The sequence below is a fragment of the Rhipicephalus sanguineus genome, chromosome 8 (genome assembly GCF_013339695.2).
Source record: "Rhipicephalus sanguineus isolate Rsan-2018 chromosome 8, BIME_Rsan_1.4, whole genome shotgun sequence".
NCBI classification, from domain to species: domain Eukaryota; kingdom Metazoa; phylum Arthropoda; class Arachnida; order Ixodida; family Ixodidae; genus Rhipicephalus; species Rhipicephalus sanguineus.
In genome coordinates, this window is record NC_051183.1 from 86863890 (window position 1) to 86886314 (window position 22425).

General features: G+C 46.7%; 1 protein-coding gene across 1 annotated transcript; it reads left to right on the plus strand.

The window, feature by feature from the left end:
- The first annotated feature begins 273 nt into the window (after nucleotides 1–273).
- On the plus strand, nucleotides 274–22098 carry LOC119402195 (uncharacterized). The gene is made up of 5 exons (XM_037669308.1): nucleotides 274–496; nucleotides 5436–5638; nucleotides 15461–15570; nucleotides 17005–17106; nucleotides 21899–22098. The coding sequence occupies exons 1-5, from the start codon at nucleotides 389–391 to the stop codon at nucleotides 22084–22086; spliced, it is 711 nt and encodes a 236-aa protein (XP_037525236.1). The 5' UTR covers nucleotides 274–388; the 3' UTR covers nucleotides 22087–22098.
- The last annotated feature ends 327 nt before the right edge of the window (nucleotides 22099–22425 follow it).

A 22425-nucleotide genomic window follows, 5' to 3' on the forward strand; every position in this document is an offset into this window, starting at 1 on the left:
TGAAATAGCCTGCACTCGAACTTGCCATGGCGAAAGAAGGCTATTTTCTCTAAGGTATAGAACATGAAACAAAAATTTTAGAAAGAGCTATTTCAGGTGAGGTAGAAGTGCTGCTTCTTACACAGAAGTGCTATTCTTGTTTTAACAATGGAATTACAGCTCCATTGCCGTTGCCTGCGACAGCTTATTTCCATTGTTCATGACGACAAACAACGAACATGCACACCCTTACGCAGCAAGGCGAACAATGTTACTATTTTTTTCCACCACCAGAGCTGAGTCGTGCTAGGTGTTTCTTCACACAATGATTCCCTTTACTTTGTAGGTTTACACAAGTGGGTATTCGACTTTACGGCAGTCGCCTTGTTTGCAACACTAGGAGGAAACCATGCTAATACTAGTTTTACTATCTACCATCGTTCTTGCAAATGCAGCAGAAACCACGTTTTCTGGCGGCCAGAAATCTAGTTATAGAGAACGGATGGATGGGTGGCACGTAAGTCAATGAGTAATACAATATTTGTAATTTTGTCACGCCGAGCGTTTTAAAACTTGTTTTTTTTATTCCCGGGCATCGCTGCAGTATTTCGATGGAGGCGATATCCATAGATTATACAGAATATACAATCTAAGAAAAAAAAGTCAAGAGAGGGTCACGGCACCGTGACCTTCTTCGGGTGTCAATTTGACCCCTTTTGGAAGGTAGAAGCAGAAAAAAAGAGCTAGCATTTCGTCAGAAGTCATTGGACTCCCCTGAAGCGCGTTTCGATTGGCTTCTTTGATGAAGGTGCCGTCGTATACGCCATACATATCGCTCGTTAGCCGTCCGGCGCCGTTCTGACGCGGTGGCACGCCTCGCTCGCCGACGGAGCCGGGGTGGCGCGCTGCCTCCTCTCTCAGTCTTCTCGGTATATTGGAATGCGTTGCGTAGGTTGCGTGTCTTGAAGTTTTGAGTTCGAGCAAACATGCGCATTGTCGATGGCGTTGACGCCAGGTTCCGTGCTCGAAGTGACGCTTGGAGGGCGGAATATTCATGGAGCGGCGGACATGGACAACATGCGCCTGTTAAGGGTGAGTGTACTGCTTTCGTAGGTACTAATTATACAGCTTTAGCTGGGCGTCTGCAGCAGCTCTGCGGAAGTAGGCTGGCAGCCATTTCCAACAGCAGCCTGCGTCCGCGGGGCTCTTGCGGATGCCCAACTAAAACTTCTCAGTTAACGAGTTGACACCGTTATGCGCATTGACGTACAAGCTCCCATAAAATGAGCGATGCAAATAATTATCAAGGGTCATTGTTTGCTGATCGCACATTGAGTCTGCACTGCTGAAGGTGCAAGACGCCGTTTTGAGATGCGCTTCAGTCTACTTCATGGTAACATTTCCTTCGACACTGAGTGTGCAGCACGCTTCCGCGCGTGTAAACGTGCAAAAAAAAAGTCTGTACAGAAGACTTAGACGCGCCATATATGATGGTTTTTGTTGGCTTAAAGACGGTTGTTTAAGATGGAAACATAGTACGACGTTTCCAGCGGGTACGCGGTAGTCACTTAAGTGACTACCACGCCTCGCCGTTAAGGTGAAAAGCTCGAGACTTTAAACGCGCCTCGCCGTTTAGGCTGAAAAGCTCGAGACTTTCGACGGCGCGCGTTGTTGCAGCCGCCGCCGTGCACTCTTTTCCCTCAATTCGGTTTGCTGTTTTCGTGGTTTGCCTACGTCGGTGATGACGTTTGACGTTGTAACAGAATCGAGTGAGTGTAGGTGACTGTGAGAGCTGTGTGCGGCAATTCCAGCGTATGACACGTCTCGACATAGACGGCGTTCATGCGCGCTGGGTGTCGTTTGGGCGCTCGTACTCGCATGTGTTTATCTGAGTATTTAAGGACGGGTTGCGTTTGTAAAAGAGGCGGTCAGTAGCCGCTCACGACGTGCCCCTGACTGCCGAAGGATGCGCTTGGGTGTTGGAATATGCCGACTCAAAGCCGGGCTTATTTTCAAAGCAAATTCTGAAACGATTTCTCAGAAAAGAAGTGCTTTCATTCGTGCAGAGCCAGTGCCTATTGCGAAACGAGGTTCGCGCTGCCTTTTACGTAAAAATTTGTTTTCGTTGCGAAATTATTTAAAATGAAACAGACGTTTCAGATGTGTGTACAGTAACGGTGTGTTGAACAAAGGGAGGTTATAAATACAAATAATCAATGTATGTGTGTTCCTTATTACCAGAATCCTGGATCGCTTCTCCGGCCTCGTCACTCCAATTGACAGCTAAACTCGAGGAAACGAAGGCGTCGCTATCGTCTGGCGCCTCACCACTCGTGAGGCGAAAATCAACAACGGCGTTCGCCCTGTCAACGAGACAGTCCGTCCTACATTTCATTTTGTTGGATAACACGAAGTAGGGAAAGAGGAGAGTCGCACCTACGCAAAGGAGCGTAAACCAAGTTCGTTTGTTGTTTAAAAGAGGCTCATATCATCTTGTGCTGCAAGTGTGTCGCCCAGTGACGTGTTACAAAAGGTGCGATTTACAAGTTGTGTTTTACACGGTAACGGCAAAAAACTTGGTTCTTTACCATGCCTGTTTGCATTTGTTCTGTTGTTGTGAGCCTTCATTATATCTGCGTAAATCACTTATTGTGCAGGTTTTGCAAATTGTTACTGCAATTCCGTTTTCTTATCATAATATCACGTTCTCCATTTCAGGTGCAATTATCCATGGCTGCTCACGCTGAACAGGCACGACGACATTACTTTGTCACAAATGTGATGCCTCCAGCCGTCACCACTTTTTGATTTACTCAGAAACATTAGGAATAAATATGAAAGCATGATGCCGATTTCTGCAGTTTTTTTTGCACCATATGGCAATATGCCAATCACAGTCACACATTTAGTTGGCTATGCTCATACAAGCACGTAAATAAAGAATGCCTCAACTGCTTACCTGGAAATCACACACAATGTTTTCGCGCTTTTTAGATTACTCCGCTGGAAAAGGTGTGTTGTTTAGGCGAGTTTCATTAAAATAAAGCTGAAATTGAGCTATTCTTTTTTGCAGTGGTTGAGCACAGCGGCAAGCAATATCGGACTTGCTTAAAACTAATACTTTACTATTTACAACGGTAGTAGCGCGAAACTAGAGCATGGGTCAATGTATTAAATTAAAAATAGAGCGAACGAAGCAACCTTCGTACGCTCTGTGACTTCAGCGCGGACATCGCGGGGAAAGCACAAGACATACAACCCCCCTCCCCCCCCCCCCGCCAGCCGCCCCCTTCTTTCCTCGAGATACGCGCACGAAGGCGACCACGCCCTGTAGGTCGAAGAGCAATGGCGTTCGCAGGAACGGGGCGACGATCTTTAAAGCGCGCCACGCGTGCACATCGCGTCATCTATGTGGTAACTAAGAAAGCATGCTGATGTAAGTGGTGTTATAAATAGCTCGCCGTTGGCGGGCTGAAAGACGGTGCTCTTGGAGGCCTAACCGTCTAACGCCGCGCGCTGGAAAGCGGGATGTCGCCCGTTCGATTCCGCGCGTCGGAACGTTTTTCTGAATTATTTTTCTTTGCGGCTTTGATATAGATATATAGACATATACATGTACGGTGCATGACGGCGGCGACGCCAAAAATCAGCCGAGACTGTCCATATAATTACTATCGCAATAATATTTGGCGTACGCTTTCAACAAGGGCCCATAATCGAGGTAATGGGATAATAAAGAATGCTATTTCTTACTCATTGACTATTGTTCCCTAAGTGTGAGATAAGTTTACAATTACAATGTTTGGTATTATATTGCATATTATGACGGTGTGAATGCTCACGAGGGAAGTTGTGTGCAGTGCATGTGCAGTCCGGTTTGGGATACTTCAGAGTGTTCAAGGCGTGAAATCGCTACATTTCTCCTGGGAGAATGAAGCTGCACGTACTTGCGCAAAGGCACACACCATTATAAGCGTGGCAAAATTGTTTTCAATCAGTGTCGTCAGTAGGCGTCTCGTCAGGCTTCCGCACCAGTTATCACGACAATATGTCCAAAGTGAATTGGCTCATTCAATCACTCAAAAGTGATTGGCCTGGCTGCGTTCATAACACAGGAACGGGCACGCTACGCGGGACAATGCAAAAGAGACAATGTATTGGATACGTCAGATTTTGTACGCTGAACTGAACGTAGACATTCTTCGTAAGGAAATGCCAGCAGCACTAAAGAAAAGAGAAGAAACTGAGCCAGGAAAAAGAGACAGGAACAGGTAGGATGCTGGACTAACAACTGACTTTATTTCGATGAAGACGTATTTCCTTACGAAGAACTATGTACCAACTTGCCCAACAAGCCACCCTAATGAACGTAGACATGAAGCTACCCAGTTCCGGTTAAAGTTTGTCCGAACGTTCCATCGTGAAGAAATTAGGGATGTGCGAATATTCGAGTTTCGAATTCGAATCGAATAGTACCTAACCGAATAATTCGATTCGACTTTCGAATGGCTAGTATTCGAAGTTTCGAATAATTCGACAGGGCGAATATCTAAAACGCGATAAAGGCCAATGGTGCAACTTAGGGTGGGGTGGCAAAAACTAACGCTAAGGCCGTTACAGTAGGCATTTCGTTAAAACTTTGACTGACATCCTGGTTCAAAAGCGAGTGCATGCTGATCTTTAAGGAGATTATGTCATTTCCGCAAGTAGAAAAACACATGAGAAAACTGTCAAGCCCTTCACAACTTTGTTCGCGAAACGAAGGCACGGACTTCTTGCGTAGTTCGGTCGCGTATGCCGCAAGCGCCGTAAAACGTCCTGACTTTGGCCTGCGAAACCCTCGGTCATTGGCTTTGCATGTAAAAATTTGTTCACGCTGGGCAGTCGCCACTGCCGCACCGAACCACTCGTTCAGAAACTTCCATCGTTTCGGCACGCAGGTAAAACGCTGCTGTGAACGGGCGCCTGAAGATTTTTGGGCCCGGAGAACCCGTGGCGATGAAGCACAACATTACCGTCGTCAGATGATCCGTATTGCGCGACCATGGGGAAAGAAAACTAGCTACCGTACCCCCCTCTGTGAGGAGTTTAGGAGTGGCGCTGCTGACTGGAATGGCGGCTTTCTATCAATATGCTTGCGCGCCCATAATAACTGAAACAAAAGCCACTCTCGAACAAGTGCGTATTAAAAGTGTCCGCACGCCGTAGCGTCTCTGATTTTTCCTTTGTCTTGCCGTAACTGGGGGTACACATTTCATGTAAATATACTATTGGATATTCGATTCGATATTCGATATTCTTGGCCACCATTCGGCACTATTCAATTCGAATTCGATTCGAGGTGAAATTTCACTATTCGCAGACCCCTAGAAGAAATGTTGGTTGCAGCGCACTGTAAAAAATGCTGTATCTAAATGCGGCTTATAAATTACGCATGTGATATTGTCATCTTGCAGTTCTTTAAACGGCATATGAAATACTACCTGCTGAGGCGGACGTACGCTGTCCCCGGAGGGAGTCAAAATGCAATGTGTGTCCAGGCACCGTTCTCGCCGAAAGTGTATACAGACGAACACAAACTGGAGAAGACGTTCACTTACCGTAATATTAGCTCGACACACAAAATTGACCCAGTGAACAATACGTCTGCTCCTCGTTGGTAAGCTTCCTATTTTTTCCCGTCATTGATTAGTATTCTTATTTTTCAAAACATTTCGTTATTGTGTATGAGTATTTTTGTGAGTTGAAGCTCCCCATCGCTTTAGTAACGCGGCTCTGCAGAATAATGTTCTCCTATTTCTTACGTTTTTCAATACCGAAATTGAATTATATTCTGCAATCATGTGTGTCTTTCTCACCAACAAACCGTGTTCGTCATTTTGCTACAGCCATATGCATTAGCAGTAAAGCAGAGCGTAAGAGAATGAAACATTGCAGAGGTACCTTAAAGGGGTCATAAAGCACCCCTTGGACTTGTTGAAAAAAAACACATCCTGCGGAAAGCTGACACGGCTATGAACTGCTCAGCCAAATATTGCAGTTATGCACGCCGCGTAAAGGCTACAAGCGGAGCGCGAAGCTCCTGTTTTCTCTGGCGCCCTCTTTTCATACAGAGGCCGGTTCTCACTCATCGATGGGCGGGGCGCTCTCAGTTGACGTCGCGTATCTCTTTCTCCGCGTCGCAAAAGACATAGCATCCTCATTGGCCGATAGTCGACATACATCGAGAGCGGCGTTAGGATCAGATGCGCTTCTTGCCACGGGGTTCCGCCACTTGCCAGCGCCGCACTCCTCAGTCTGCTAACTCTACACGATAGACACACTCGCGCACGCGAATCACATGGGGAGAGCGATCGCTTTTCATGTCGCGTGCTGACGCAACTTCTTTTCCCCGCGCCATCGCTCCCTGTCTAGCTTCCAGTGCGCTCGTCGGGACGACAAAGGAGAGAAAGCGCTGAGAGCGGGCGCCAAACTCCCGTAACTCCGCTCGTTCTTGACGGATTCGAGAAATTTTCGTGGCAATCGGTTCCGGAGGCAGTAAACTCCGATAATAAGGTTATTAGATCATTACTTGTAAAAGGGGTTCATGACCCCTTTCAGTATATTCTTATGCGATGAGGACAAGAAAGCGGTTCTTTGGGCTGGTGTATTGTTACGGGGTTGCTACAAAGCCGTGCTGCCGAGTTGTGTTCAAGGACAACTGATGCGGCCGACTTGAGCACGCCCCATTTGTAAATGCTACGTCGGCGGCTACATCGTGCAGACGACAGCGCGCTTACGCTTTGAGCCGACTGTTCTCATGTGCTTCCTTTTTCGCTTGGAGTCGGGCTTTTCCCTTCAGCTGCTGAGATCCCCACTCACATGGCACGGCTGAGGCGTGAAAGAGGACAGGAGAGGAAAATGGCCGTGGGGGATGATGCGTCATGGCCCAGCGCGCGCCGATGTCAAATGGGTGCCACTTCCGGTGGCAGAGGTCATGCGCTTTCCGTGCGCAGATTTTGCGCATACCATTTGGGTACGCGCTTTCGCCAACTTAGCCTAGAAACACCGTTGGTGCAATTAAGTAAAGTACGAGGAAAAACCATATTTCTCGGAACTTACTGCAGTTGACCTATGTGTATCGCCCACATTATAGTCTGCAAATCGTCAGAAACGAGTTAATGCTTGCCATAGTGTTAAGTGTTCGGCGAGCAGGTTAAACATAGGTCGACTTATGTAGTGCGTAATGAATGTGGGATCTCTTGGTGAGTTGAAGCGTCGGTCTGGCGGCTGTTCTACTGGTTATTTGGGCAGCGCATGAAGCAATGAGACAAGAATAAGTAATTTGGCTAACCGTCACATAAGGTTACTCGAGGGAGGAAGTAATCTGTTCCAAGCGTCGTACGATGTGGTTGATATTGTGAACTTCCCCAAAACACAAGTCGAAGAGTAGTAGTAGTAGTACAAACTTTATTGAACTGAAGGGAATTAGGGCGAAGGTGGGTGGGTCCCCTAGTCCAGGGCCCCACTGGCCTTTGCGGCTCGCTGGGCCTGATCGAGTAGAGCTACTTGGCTCTCCCGATCATTGCTCGCAAGCCAGACCTCCCACTGCCTCTCGAATGGGTTTCTATCTAATAAGGGCGAATTGATTTCGGGTGGCCTGAGTGTACACGTCCACGTTATGTGGGTGAGAGATGGCCGCTCCCTGCACCAAGGACATGTGTCCGGGTACTGCGTTGGGTGGATTTTGTTGAGAATTAACAGATTGGGGTACGTGTTAGTTTGTAACCGGCGCCAGTCCCTAGCGTGCCCGATATCGAGTTTGGGGTGTGGTGGGCTGAATTTTTGCCTTTCTTTCCTTTGTGCCTCCAGGATGTCGCGTGGGGTGACTGGAGGTTCGTCGAGAGTCTCGATCGGTGCCCGGATACTGATTGCGCGAGCTATACCGTCTGCCCTCTCGTTACCCTCCAGCCCCGCGTGTGCAGGACACCAAATGATAGCGTGATATTGTTGCATGTGCGTTCCTAAGATTTTCGCAGTAATTTTTGATACAACTCCGGTCGTGTATTGTCGACATGCTGACAGCGAGTCCGAGATGACTAGGGCGTCTTGGGTCTTGTATTCGGCATCTCGTATGGCCAATGCTATTGCTGTTGACTCTGTCGTGCTAACTGAGGTGGTTCGTACGGTAGCTGTGATCGTGCTTTTTTGACTTGTGGCTACAATAGTGTATTTGTCTTTGGCTATTCTGCAGGCGTCAGTGTAGTACACGTCCCGATTGTGACCAAACTGCTTTTGCAATGCCCTGGCCCTGGCCTCTCGCCTGCCTGCGTGATATTTTGCACTCATGTTTTTGGGAACGGGAGATGCCATTATGTGTTCTCTCACCTCATGGGGTAGAAGACATGTTTGTTCTCCGCAATGTTGCGGTCTCAAGGGATACCCTAGCTTTTGTAGTAAGGCTCTGCCTTGCTCTGTTGAGTTGAGTCTTTCCCGCTGCGCGAGAATAACTGACGTTGCAAGCTCTTCAAATGTGTTATGAATCCCCAGGTCTTCAAATTTTTCAGTACTTGTATTGTGTGGAAGTCCTAGGGCTGTCTTGTATGCTGTGCGTATTAAAGCATTTACCTGGTAGGTCTCTCTGTTTGATAGATTTTGAAACGGAAGGCCGTAAGTTACGCGAGTTATGACAAAAGCCTGCACTAGCCTGGTTGTTTCCTCTTCGGTGAAACCTTTCTTATTTCTGGTTACTCGGTAGGTCATGCGCGCGACGCTTGTCGTGGTTTTCCTTAGGTTGGCTAAGGTGTGATCTACCTTGCCGTTTTCCTGGATCCAGAGACCTAATATGCGCAGTGTTTTCACTTCTTTTATAGGCCAGCCGTTTAGGTGTAGCTCTATGTGTGGTCGTTGCTACTTTCTCGAGTACGGGGCCCTGAGACGTATAAATTCGGACTTTTCTTGTGAGCATTCCATTCCTGCGTCTTCGTTGAATTTCTCGACTTTAGAGATAGCTCTCTGTAGGGAATCCTGTTTGTTTCCGTATGAACCTTTATGTGCCCAGATCGTAATATCGTCCGCGTAAATCGCATACCCTAGGTCCCTTTCTTCTCCTAGCACTATCGCTAGCTTTCTCATTCCTATGTTGAAAAGTAGCGGCGAAAGAATTGAACCCTGGGGCGTTCCCCTGTTTGGCATGCTAAATGGTTGTGATCTAGTTGATCCCAGGCCTATGGTTGCCGTTCTATTGCTCAAGAAAGAGCGTATGTATTGATATACTCGCTCACCACATTGAATATTCTGAAGTTCTTCTAGGATTAGGCTATGTGCTATTGTATCAAAGGCCTGCTTTTTGTCTAGTGCTAGGACTATTTTGTCATCACTGCCGTTCGGGGGATTTAGTGCTTCTTCCTTTAAAAGGAGGAAAACGTCTTGCGCTGACACATGTGGTCGGAATGCGAACATTGAATCAGGAAAAAGTCTGTGCTTTTCTATGTGGTTTGTTAATCGTGTTTGTATTACCTTCTCAAACAGCTTACCCATGCACGAAGTGAGTGAAATGGGGCGCAAGTTCTGAAGGTGTCTTGGTTTTCCAGGTTTCGGTATTAATATAATATTTGCCTCTTTCCACTCTTGCGGAACGGCGCCTCCCTCCACCCAGACCTGTTCGTTGAAAAATTTGGTTAGCTGTGTGAGGGTATTGTCGTTTAGGTTGCGAATCATCGCATTCCTGATGCCATCGGCTCCCGGGGCTGTATTTTTCTTAAACGATTGGGCGGCTGCGTGCACTTCTGCTACCGTTATAGGTTGGTCTAGTTCTGGATTTGGTGGCCCTTCGTAGACCGTTTTACCATGTGGTTGGGGCACTGCTGCGCCAAGGTAGATTGCTTTCAGCGTGTCTGTTAGCTGGGCGTCTGTTCCCGTATATTCGTTTTCGAGAAGTTAGAGTGCTCTGTCTGTAGCAGTTCGCGTCGTTGTAGGGTCCATCATGCTACGAAAGATTGCCCACGTCTTCTTCGTGTGTAGAGTTCCCTGCATCGAGTCGCAGAACTGCCTCCAGTTGGTATGGTATAACGTTTCAGCGTACTCACTGGCTTTCTGCGCAAGCTCTGCGATGCGTACTTTTAGCCTTCTGTTGTGTCGTTGTCTCTTCCATCGCTTAATTAGACTGCGTCGAGCCTCCCATAAGTGTAAAAGATGTCCGTCCACTGCCGGTGTTTCAGTTGTGAGTGTAAGTTTTTTTGTTGTTTTGCCATGTATGTCCCTAATGTATACTGCCCAGGACTTCGCGTTTTCTTCCCCATGAGGTCTATCTTGCTGTTCCCTAAAGGCTGTCCAGTCCGTTAATATGGCGGAGCCCATTTGCCTTCTTATTTTGGGAGAATTAATTGCTAATGCTATGATACAGTGATCGCTGCCTAAATTTTCTCCTGTGTTTGTCCACCTCGTTCGATTCGGGTCGTTGGTGAATGCTACGTCTGGTGTCGTGTCCCTTGCTACGCTATTGCCCATGCGCGTCGGCATTCCTGGGAGAGTTATTAATTCTAGACCCCTTTCTTCCGTACATTCTAGTAGAGACTTCCCTTTACACGTGTCGTTCGGGTAGCCCCAGTGCGAGTGTGGTGCATTGAAATCACCTAGTATTATTATTTGGTCCCCCCTCAAAGCTTTCTGTGCCGTAAAATCGACAAGGCGGCGGAAGTCTACTCGTTTATCCCTAGGTGGACTGCATACATTCGTTATGAGTGTTTTTGTGCAGTTTCTTTTATGCGGACATATCGTGATCATCTGATGTTGTACCTCACAGTCAGGAATGTATAGCCGCCCATTTTTTTAACCTGAACGCGCGAGCGTCGACCACCCAGTCGATAAGCGCCGGTTCTCGGCGTCCCGACGTCCGGTTCTCGGAACAGCCTAGCAGAAGACAGCTGCACAGGGCTGTCCATCATGCGCATGCGCGTATTTTCGTTCATTTCACTGCTGTGCTCCGTAAACGGCGCTTATCGAATGGGAGGTCGGCGCTCGCGCGTTCAGGTTAAAAAAATGGGCGGCTGTACTTAACACTTATCGCAACATCCTTTTTGGCAAAAGTAGCAATTTGCGGGAAAATGGGGTTCCAGTGTGTATCGTAAACCATAGATTCAATATCTTACTGCCAATTTCTTGGATGCAGATAATATCTGGCGGGACTGGCGCAGATTCTATGTATCTGTGTTAGAAGTGCATGTTTATTTTTCAGTGTGCGGCTATTCCATTGCCACACTTCGAGGTTGTCGGGTAATCTGTTTCCGTGACTAGCCATGATTAGTGCTTTCGCTATCCGTCGTCTTCATAGCTTTGGGACGGCGGGTCGGAGATCCCGGACTGTCGCTACTGCACTTTCGGACAGCTGTTTTTGATGCGTTTATCGATTCGCGTACTTGTCGTTTCAGCGTATGTATTTCTGCAACATGAGTTGGATCTGGTGTCTTAAATCGGCAAGTTGTTCGCTAATGTCGGTTGGTGCCGGCAGTTCCGGTGTGTTTGGGATTGATCTGTTCTCAGCTAACTCTGATTGTTTAGATTGCTTAAGAGCGGCCATCTCTCCCTTAATCTCGGCCATGCTAGCTTTTAGGAGGCGGTTTTCCTCAATGACTCTCTGATATTCTTGATTTTGAGTTATCGGTGTGGCAGTAGGAGATACGGTGGCAGCCCAGCTTACCGGCAGTTGTGCAGTCGGGACTGGTTGGCCAGCAGGTCCCGTGGACTGTGGGTTGTTTTGCAGGATGGATTTGGGGTGGGATGTAGTCTTGGTGTTCTTTCCAAGGTCTTGATATCTTGTTTTTGATCTGGAGCGGGATCTCGATTTGGACCTGGAGTGGGATCTTGATTGTTCCCTTCCTCGTTCTTTCGGAAGTCCTTTTTTGGCGCTTAATTGCAATTTTTCTTCCTCGGACTCGAACCACCTATAATGACTTTTCTGAGGTCCGGACGCGTTGTCTTCTGTCTTCTTGTTCTTAGATTTATTCAACAGATACCGGCGAGGTGCCTTTAGTCGTTTTCTGCAGCTGCGGTCCCCGGTCACATGTCCTTCACCGCATGTGGCACACCGAGGTCTGCACTCATGTCCGACCATTGGTTCTTGGGTGCCGCATATTTTGCAGACTGGAAAGTCAGGTTGTGGACACACGTCGGTCCGGTGTCCGACTTGCTGGCAGATCTTGCATACTTGTGTCGTGTTTCGATACGGGTAACAAGCGGGTTCACCACCTTGATAATACACGTATCGTGGAACAAACGTTCCGTAGAAGGTAATGACCGCACTTTTAGAGTCTCCAAGCACTCTGGCTTGAATAATTTCGACGTTTTGTGTGCGGACGCGAAGGTTTCTCTTGAGTTTCTGAAGGCGTGTGCGGTGGCAACCCGTGAATGACCCCGCGGACTGCTCCATAACCTGTTGCAACGTACGCGTTTACCGCGTGTTGCCTGCCATTTATCACAATGGATGTGAGTTTGCGCACATGCTCTGCCACTTCTTGGTCGGGGGTAGACACTATAGCGATGTTTGAGCCAGGCTTGATGCGTAGCAAGAACTGATCACCTGAGACTTTCCGTTGGCATGCCTCGATGAGCGCGTCGGCCAGCGTGGGGCTTGTCAGGACCCCCATCGGTAGGCCTTGGTGTGGTCGTATAATCACCTTGAAGTCGTCGCGCGGCAGCGGCGGCAGTTTTCGAAATTTTCTGGACCTGCGGTGAAAATTTGGCCTCTATGCGTTTGACTTGGGAGGGTCGTTCCTCGGCGCTTGGCGGCGTTCCCTCGCCTGTTGATTTTTTTGGCGGAGAGTGAGCGCCGTAATCCAGCCCTCGCCGTTGTGCCTGCTGACGTGAGTGGTTGTTTGGGTCTGGCGTTCGGAGTCGGTGTCGGCTCCGGCATTGCCCGTCGTGGTCGTTTTTGGACGTGTTTGAGTGTCGGAATAATCCAAGTCGAAGAAGTGCTACCACTTTTGAAAGCCAAGTGGCATAGTGCATGAAGCGAAAAACGTTTGCAGTCTCAAAATAACATCTTGAGCGGAAGCTCTCACAGTATTTAACTGAAAGGGTAATCGGCGTTCTGAATGTCCTATAGTGGCAAATTATGAACTTGAGTAATACGTTCTGCCAGGCTAGTTGGTTCATTGCGATAAACTTTCTTAAACTGCGCGAAAAGACAAGCACACAAGTAAAGAAACATTCAGAAGGCCACGAGCGCAGACTGCCAACTGTTTATTTTCTGGAAAGCAAGAGACAGATATTTCAAGCTGGAACCTCTACACGTGACCAATCTTTTCAATCTCTCCTGTGCCGACAAATTTACTATCATTGCTGAATAAGAGCGTAGCCCAAGATAGCGGCCAAACGCACATCGGAAAAAACGTGGCCCCAACCTCGCTGAACTTTGCGCATGTGAAAAACAATCATACGAAAATGCATGTGAAAAGCAAAACAAGCAAAACAAAAAGGCGGTTGTGACATAACAAATAACCTGAACAAAGGAGAAACGACGATGGCGTAACAACGCTTGATGAAAACAAAGGATTTAACGCGCAACAAGTGTATAAGTAAAACCATCCCCGAACACCTAAAAGTATGGCACAATGAGATACAACAAATAACAGGAGTAAAGGTGAGGGCGACAAAATTAAAAGCCCTCAAGTGAAACACTAAGACCAATCCGCGCATCTGGCGCTCACCCTAGTTTTGCATGAAAAACCACAAAACAAACAACGGAAAAACCCCTAACAAGCGGCTTTTTACAGGGCACTCTCCAGAAAAGCAACTTCATCTAGCGATAATGAAAGAGACGGCGCGCTAATACATTTTTCGCCAGTTTTAATGATGTGATACGCTTCAACAATCTCCCTTTCAGTCTGGTCCCTCAATTTAAACATGAACTTGGTGTTTTCAAGAATACGTCTGCATGAAGTGTTTTGTCCACCCTCATCTTTTCCCGTACATCTGTTACAATGTTGCGCCAAAGTACCCCCTGCATTGTTTCCTTTGTTTTCATCAAGCGTGTTACGTCATCGTCGTTTCTCCTTTGTTCAGGTTATTTTTTATGTCACAACCGCCTTTTTGTTTTGCTTGATTTGCTTTTCACATGCATTTTCATATGATTGTTTTTCACATGCGCAAAGTTCAGCGAGATTGGGGCCACGTTTTTTCCGATGTGCGTTTGGCCGCTATCTTGGGCTACGCTCTTATTCAGCAATGATAGTAAATTTGTCGGCACAGGAGAGATTGAAAAGATCGGTCACGTGTACAGGTTCCTGCTTGAAATATCTGTCCCTTGCTTTCCAGAAAATAAACAGTTGGCAGTCTGCGCTCGTGGTGTTATGAATGTTTCCTTACTTGTGTCCTCGTCTTTTCGCGCAGTTTAAGAAAGTATGTCGCAAATTATGAGCCCGTCTATTTGAGTCTTTTGGTGGACGGCATGAGTTATGTGCCGGAGATCGGTACCACACGAATATACTCATTGTTCTGGAATGGCCTTCTTTGCAAATTGGATATATAAAAAGCGCATTCAGTGAGCAAGCCTTCTTTTATTTTTTCTTGTTTGGGATGTCGGGCATCCAAAACATGTGTAAAGCATGTTTACCAAAGAAATAGCTTTTTTTTTTTTTTACTCAAGGAACATAACTATTAGACAAATGCCACAGAAGCGATAGAGCTAATCAGAGTCGAGGAAGAGTAGCCGCAAGTTGTGCAAACTGTAAAGAAATTTACCGATACCTACAATAACGTTTTCATTGGGACGAAATATTCCGGTAAAAACTGTAACATAACTGAAGAAATGCTTCGCTTGCAACCACCTTCACACAGGGCCTACTTGATGGACGTGCATGTTTAAAAACGAAGTGTGGTGCTTTCCTGATGGGTTCAGGAAACGACTTAATTAACTCAGACCAAAACAACCTACATACGTTGGGAAACATTAAGTATTATTAGCTAATATACAGGCAAGTAAAACAGCGCGAATGAAATTTGCTGTCTTCTTTTACGTTTAAATTTCCGTTGTTAAAACAATTACATTGGCGCGTAATGACCCGATTTGCTGGAGTAACACTACGACTTGTGGTGGTACTAAAGACTTTGATTGGCTCTCAAAATGTCATACAGTAGGTTAACAAGTAGTAAGACTGATTCGGGCTAGTTGGTTCATAGCTGTTCAAAAGTGCAGAGCGAATAAAGCAAGACCAGAGGAAACAAACACAGACCAACATCAGGAGCGTTGAATGTGTCTGCGTGTTTCTTCTTGTCTTGTTTTACTGGTACTGCGCTAATAAAGAACTAGGTTAACGGTACACGAAAGTGTATTTATTGTAAGGTACTTATATTAGCAGTAAGATCACTGACAAGTCACTGAGTGTTTTTTTTTTCAATGAGAGCGCCAGTAAGTAATACAAAATGGGTGGGTCTGTTATTAGCATAGCAAATTGTGATGAGTGATGAAAAGTAAACGATAATTTGATTTCTTTTCTCATTTCAGGCCTGTCGCCAAATTTCTGATGCAGTTTTATGTTTCTCAGGACAAGAGGCGATTCACACACCTAATGACGAAACAAGGGTACAACTATGTAAATTCCACTCATTTGACGAGTGAGTACCATTCTGCGAATCGTACATTTCGAGTGGGAACAAAAAGAAACAAAATGCCACCCGTTGCAAGAACTCATGCCTTGCTTGCCAGTCGCAACGTTAACCACACGCAACGTTAGCCATTACTCGGTCTCAGGACTAAATAAAATTATCAATTGCTCCATTAGAACTATTTCTCACGTTGACTAATTTTGTTGATGTCAAGGTGATAACATGACGTCAGCTATCACTGTTTTGAGACTACCATATAGTCAATGAAAGTCGTGTCACATAAGCGCTATTTTTGACCTATTTTACTGAAACAGCCATAGGAGCATAGCAATTGTAAGCGACGTTTTAGCACACCTGGCATATAATTGCTTGCCGAGTAGAGTTATGTATTTTTTACATTTACCTATGCGTACCGATCTTTGTGCCCAGTTATGATGACGGCAACCGCCATGGTGGTCTATTGGTTATGGCGCTCGACTGCTGATCCTAAGGTAGCGTGAGCGAATCCCGGCCGCGGCGGCTGCATTTTCGATTGAGGCGAGAATGTTTGAAGCCCGTGTACTTAGATTTAGGCGCACGGTAAAGAACCCCAGGTGGTCGAAATTTCTGGAGCGCTCCACTACGGCGCCTCTGATAATCATATCGTGGTTTTGGGACGTTAAACCCCAGATAATATGAATATGTTATGGTGACGACTTCAAACGTAAGATTTCTATTATTCGCCAAGTTCCACATTGCAGTTTTTTTTTATTTTTAGTTTTGCAAGTCTGGCCACCAACAAATTTTACTCAGTACTGCTACACCCACTGTTTTGCTCAGTAACAGCCGGAAAATTTGGTAAATCGAACGTCGGGCAGCGGGGAACGCCCCAAGAAGTTGGCTTCTACCTCAGAAACTTTTTGGCTTATACTCACGGAAGCGCTCTTCCCGCATGCATTTGGTAGACAGAGCGGTGTCATTAGGAGGACGCTGCGCGGACCCAGTAGAAACTACCACATGCCGTCGCATGCTTTCTCTCTCGTCCTTGCGCCACCGGCACGTCGTGTGGATCGTGGTGGTGTCGCCGTTCGCTTCTCCGATAGTTTGTGAACACAATACATGCCATAAACAGAAGAGCTTGCTATTATCCGGAAATGTGGCGATAATTAATATGGCAGAACTTGGGTAAAAAAATGATGTTACGTTTAAATGATTACACCGCAGCCCTAAACCTACCGCACATTGCAATGTGCGGTAGGTTAGTCACAGATTCACGAAAATTGTCACAGATTCACGCTTGGGGACATGTCCCCAAGCGTGAATCTGTGACGATTTTCCACCTTAGCAGTAAAGTTCCTAACGACTTCAATAAAACATACTTAAAGGGATAAAAAGCACATTGCAATTCCCCACAGTGCATTTACTAACTTGCAAAGTTTATTTATGTCACCATCCCACTCCTAGCTGCTTTTGGATACGCCCTTCCGGAACCAGAGTGGAATTTCCTTTACAGTAACAGACGCTGCGCCGTGGTGACTCTCCCGCCGCTTACTCATCGTCTACCCCGTAAGTTTGCTGTAATCTTTTTAAACACCATTTGGTAACTCGGAAGTGAAAATTTTTCTGTAAATTATAATCACTCCCGCAAAATAGGTCGTCAAACAACCTAAAAGCTGTAAAATGAATGCAATGTCCAAACGAGAATGTTAAAACTTTAAAGTGTTCTAACAAATAATAACAAAATAAAAAGTGTGCCTTGAATTTCACGTCACTAGTCATATGTGGTAATGCCAATGGAAGATAAACATCGCCCCATGTCAGTGTCGGTACCTGCCATTCTCTCATTAGACACCTTCAGTTCCGCATACGTAGAGGCTTTGCTTACGTAGAGCTTCTACGTGAAAGCAGTGCGCATGCGCAGAACATTGCTGCCGCGAGCTTGTCTCACGCACGTACTTGAGATTCGATTCTTTGCGCGCGTTTCTTGCGCACGTAGACAGCTTCGCGCTGAGTTTTCGCGAGATGACGAACAAGCAATATCTTCAGCAAGACGGTGAGATGGGCTAGTTGGTGAACATTCATGTTGAAGCACAAAGCTTATAAGCGCACATAAAACGAGGACCGAAGATGTCCTGTCAAGTTCTTATATCTTCGGTCCTCGTTTTATGTGTGCTTATAAGCTTTGTGCTTCAACATGAAGCAATATCTTGTTCGTCATCTCGCGATAGATGGAGCTACGTGGTCCCTCTTGGCCCCCGTCGCGTACGTGTAGCTAAAAGCGTTTCAGATGGCGTGCACGTAACATACGTGGACTTTTCACGTTTGCGTACGTTAAGTCCCCTACGTACGTGAAACTAAAACTGTCTATTGTAGTTTCACACGACGGGAATAACACGGACAATCGCGGTACGGTTCGATGTCGTCACCGTGTTCCTGTTTGGCTACGGACTGCGCATGTCTGGCGCGCACCTCAAGCATTTAATGCTCTCTAGAGAAAAAGGGAGAGCGAGGGAGAGTGAAATGTCTTTACAGGAGTACAGATAATTCTGCCCGACTATGTAACAGCGCCTACATGATACTGCCACGCGTGCCTCTTTTTATATTTTTATGTATCTGGTCCGTTACACGTATAGCCAGTGCCTTGCGCAAACCGTGCCCGAGTGTCTGGGAATCTTAGATAGTTTTAAAATATTGTGATAAGCTTCAGCGCATAGCGAGAACAGTCGAGTTTATTCTGGAACTAACGTGGCCACAACCGATAACGCGGAAATCTTCGATGCAACGAAAGCAAATGCCGACGCGTCTTACCACAGATCAGGTTACTGACCATCGACAACATGTCTTGCCGCTATCAGTGTACAGCGTGTAATGCTTGTACTTTAACTTTTCGTTCCCAGGGTGCAAGTTCACCCGAATAGAGTTTCGTCCTAAACACGCCGACTGCCGTCGTCTTGTGGAGCTACTGCGCGTTCATATTTCGGATGCCCCCGTCAAGCCGTGAACCCCGCCGAAGTCGCTATGAAGGCATCCACGCCAACGCGGACCAGCGAGCTAGCCGCAGCAACAAAGTCTACCATCTGTGTACCGACCTATACCCGATGAGACCCGGAAGACGAAGGCCATGACCACAACTGCGGCAACGATGACAGCCACTGTTACACCGCCCGCGATCGTCATGCATCAGCCAAAAGAGCCGCAGATCTTCCGGCGATCATCATGTGACGATCCAGAAACGTGGCTCTAGTCGCACAAGAGGACTGCGGTCTTGAACAACTGAGACCTCGACGAGAAATTGCGCTTTTTGTACTTCGCATTGGAAGACAGCGCCAGGACATGGTCGGAGAAAAGGGAGTCCACCATGGCAACCAGCTTCCTAGCAACGGTTATGAACGTCGTTAGATATGGAAAGGGCCACATTTTGCTGGAAACACGGGCGCAGCTCCCGAACTCAAGCGTTACCATAATTATGCATCAGACGACGCGGGTTCTCCGCCACACCGACGCTGAGATGTCCGGCGTTCGCTTTCTCTTGAAAAGAATGAAGGAAGAAATTTCCACCGGGCTTGCGTGAACCCGCCGAACTCTGTATCGGAGTTCCGCGCCACGCAAACAAACGCCGCTTGCCCACGATGAACTACGCGGATGTTCAAGCGCTGGGAACCAACGACCTGCGTGAGACCATCGGATCACTCGTGCGTGAGAAGCGGAAGATGCTCCCCGGATCGCAACATCAGGTGGAGCAATGGCCGACGTGGTTCTCGAATCCAGAAGTCAGTGGAGATTGCTTAACCACCACATCCTCAGCCGCAAGCTATGAGCTATGCCTATGTAGTCCGCCGTAACGACTCCCCCCCCCCCCCCCCCTCCGCGCCCACGTCAAGACACCGCACCGCTGCAGTTCCCCCACCAAAAACCACCGCCGCCGCGGCCGACTTATTCAGTGTGCTTTGTGATGCTAGAGCATTGGTCGAGGGACGTCATTTTGAAATGAATATCATAAATAAACACGGCGCCGTCATTCACTTATGATCCCAGTCGTTAGCGCTTTCGACAGAAAATGCCTTACCGCCAGATCGGAGAATCAGTCACTATGCATTTAATGTAACAGAGGAGCAGGTCACTGTTCCGCCTCTCTCTTTTTTTCTTTGCGACATAAACTTGCCCTTAAGGCATAATGTTTGTCGTGTTTATTTGTGTTAAATGTGCTCCGTTAATCCGGTGTTGTGTATGAAGTGAAGAAGTGTCGTGTGGAATGTGTTGTCATGTATCCATCGGTCATAACTGTTTTTGTCACTGTAGCGAAGACCAGCTTGCAGGAGATGACGGGAGCGTTCCGACTGTAATCGTTGGCATGCCCATATAAGGTGGTATGCATCTGCTTGCATCACCGGAACGGAACAGTACGGGCACGTAGCATCAACTGGTAAATGCGACCAGTTCCATGTTGAGATAACAGCTGGTGTAAGGAGCACCCCTGCCCGAAGCCTCCTAAGCACGACTTCCTCCGCCCTAGTAAGGTGAAGGGGGAGAGAGCAGACACACGGTGGGATAGGAGCGCGTGTATCCTGCCGGAGAACATTTTTACGGGCACGGAGTGTACTTAGGGGTTGAGGTGAAAGGGGAATAGATGGGAGGTCTGTATTAGGAGGGCAGTGTGCCTGTTACTACAATGCGTAGTTACTACAATGCTGTTAAACAAGTCTATTTAGCGTCCCCTATACCTTCATTGGCTTCATTATCTGTTTGTTTTTATTAACGTTGTATCAAATAAAGGGGCGACCGCTTACAATTTCCCTTTTTCGTTCTTTCATAGCGAGGGTCATCTTCTGGCAGACTTGAGGCCTTCACGTAGTATATTAGGGCTTATTATTAAGCTGTCCGCTTTTTGAAAAGATCCCGTGCTACGTGACATCAGCTGGCAAAAAATTGTTCCACACTTACTTTCAGCGCTGCGGGCGGCGCGGACTCCCAAGTTTTCATGTACATAAATACCCGTTAATGTCATCGAGATGACGACCACCGCCGTAGCTCAGTTAGTAGAGCATCCAGCGCGTTACGACCGCCGCCGTAGCTCAATTAGTAGAGCATCGGGCGCGTTATCCGAAGGCTCCAGGTTCGGTCTCTGTCAGGGGCAAGTTGCCTATTCGTCAACTTTACTTTCTTGACATTTATAACGTAACTACTACAATACAGTTAAAAAGCACAGTTAATGGCTGCTATATCTTCCTTGGCTGTTTGTTTTCATTAATGCCCAAAGACGCGACACTTAGTACGAAGCGGGTACGAAGCGTCTTTAGAAATGAAATGTGTCTCCGCGCTTCAGTGTCGGGAGCGATTAAACACAGTCACCTGAGGTCGAGCACTGAGATGATCATTAGGGGTCCTTGCCATTACTAACCTACCCTCTCTTACAAATGGTGAAGCGATGGTCGGGGTAAATTTTGAACACTGGCGAGAAATGATATGAGAGAGAGCGGGCCTTCTAAGGCGAGGGATTGAGGGGGTGGGTTATGGTGACGTTGTGTGCATAAATTAACAAGGCGCAATTCATGCCGGTTTTTCTGTTGTTTGCACCAAATCATTCTTCGCACTAGTGCTTCGTTTGTATGGCGTCCCCACGGGGATAATAAGAACATGCTCCTGGCTTTTGTACCCTCTTCACTCTTTATTCATATAGCTGCGCTAAAATTGTTTCAGCCTAAAGTGACGCATCAGGTAGTGGCGTGAATTTGTGTGTGGAATGAGGGATGGCGAGAATGCCAGAACTAACTAAACTGTTCGTCTCTGAGCTCGCAGCTTATCGAGGGCCTTAAACGCTTTCTAGCTGTCTACACATATCGCCGCAACACATGTTGCTAGGCGTACGCTTCGGTGTGTTGTTTTATGCAGTACCAATAGACGTATGCAGACCAGTGGCATAGCCAGGGGGGGGGGGGGCACACCGGGCCCATGCCCCCCCCCCCCCGAATTTTTTTCTGCCATTTGTTACAGAGCACGAAATGACACTCGACCACTTTTACTTGCCCGGACCCCACGTCAGATCAAGGGCGTGCCCCCCCCCCCCCCCCGAAAAAAATTTCTGCACACGCAACTGATGCAGATGCTTGTGAATGTAGTACTTTTCGGGGCAGATAAGAACACATCTAATTTACGATTGTGGTGCCATCCTATGTTAAAGTGGGGAACGTCTCCTAAGCAGGTAATAAAAAAAAATAATAATAATAATAATAAGAATAAGAATAAGAATAATATATACATGGTTTACATAGCGCTGTTTTTACATTGTAGAGAGCTTAAATAGCGGCTGTTACAAGTAATATTCACATATGTATAATTTTCTTTTCATTTCAACTCATAGCTGTGAAGCCGCACTGTGAGCTTTGGGTCAGCGTGAACAAAACAAACACTGACCCTGAGTTCGACCACAAAAGAAATTGGTTTATATGCGACGCCCTCATGAAGAGGAAGTGCGACAACGAATACGAGGAGCAAGTGTATAACTCTACAATATGTGGACCTGTATTTGAAAAATCCAAGCAGAAATAAATATACTTCGAGGAGCACTATTTTACTACTGTTAAGTGTCTGAAGACCTCTCAAGGAAAATCAGGCCATTGAAACAAGGGTGATTAGTGTAAAAGTAAGTACATGTACATAAGATGAGATTTAATGGATCAGGTAATTGCACAAATTTGTAGTAGAAGCTTCACAAAGAAATGTGTTATGTTATGCAAGGGTATGCATTTACTCACGCACAAAACGACATTTTTGATTGTGACCACACATTTATTTAGGAATATTTCACGTTAGCTTCAGACCCATTATTTTGTTCAACAATTAGACATACTAATAAAGAAGAATCCACAATTTATCCTTCATAAAAAA

Bases quoted from the DNA above. Each gene is read 5' to 3' on its own strand.
- LOC119402195 (XM_037669308.1), top strand. From the start codon at position 389: ATGCTAATACTAGTTTTACTATCTACCATCGTTCTTGCAAATGCAGCA. The intron at 5,639-15,460 runs GTAAGCTTCCTA...TTCTCATTTCAG, and splicing joins AATACGTCTGCTCCTCGTTG to GCCTGTCGCCAAATTTCTGA. The intron at 17,107-21,898 runs GTAAGTTTGCTG...TTCAACTCATAG, and splicing joins GCTTACTCATCGTCTACCCC to CTGTGAAGCCGCACTGTGAG.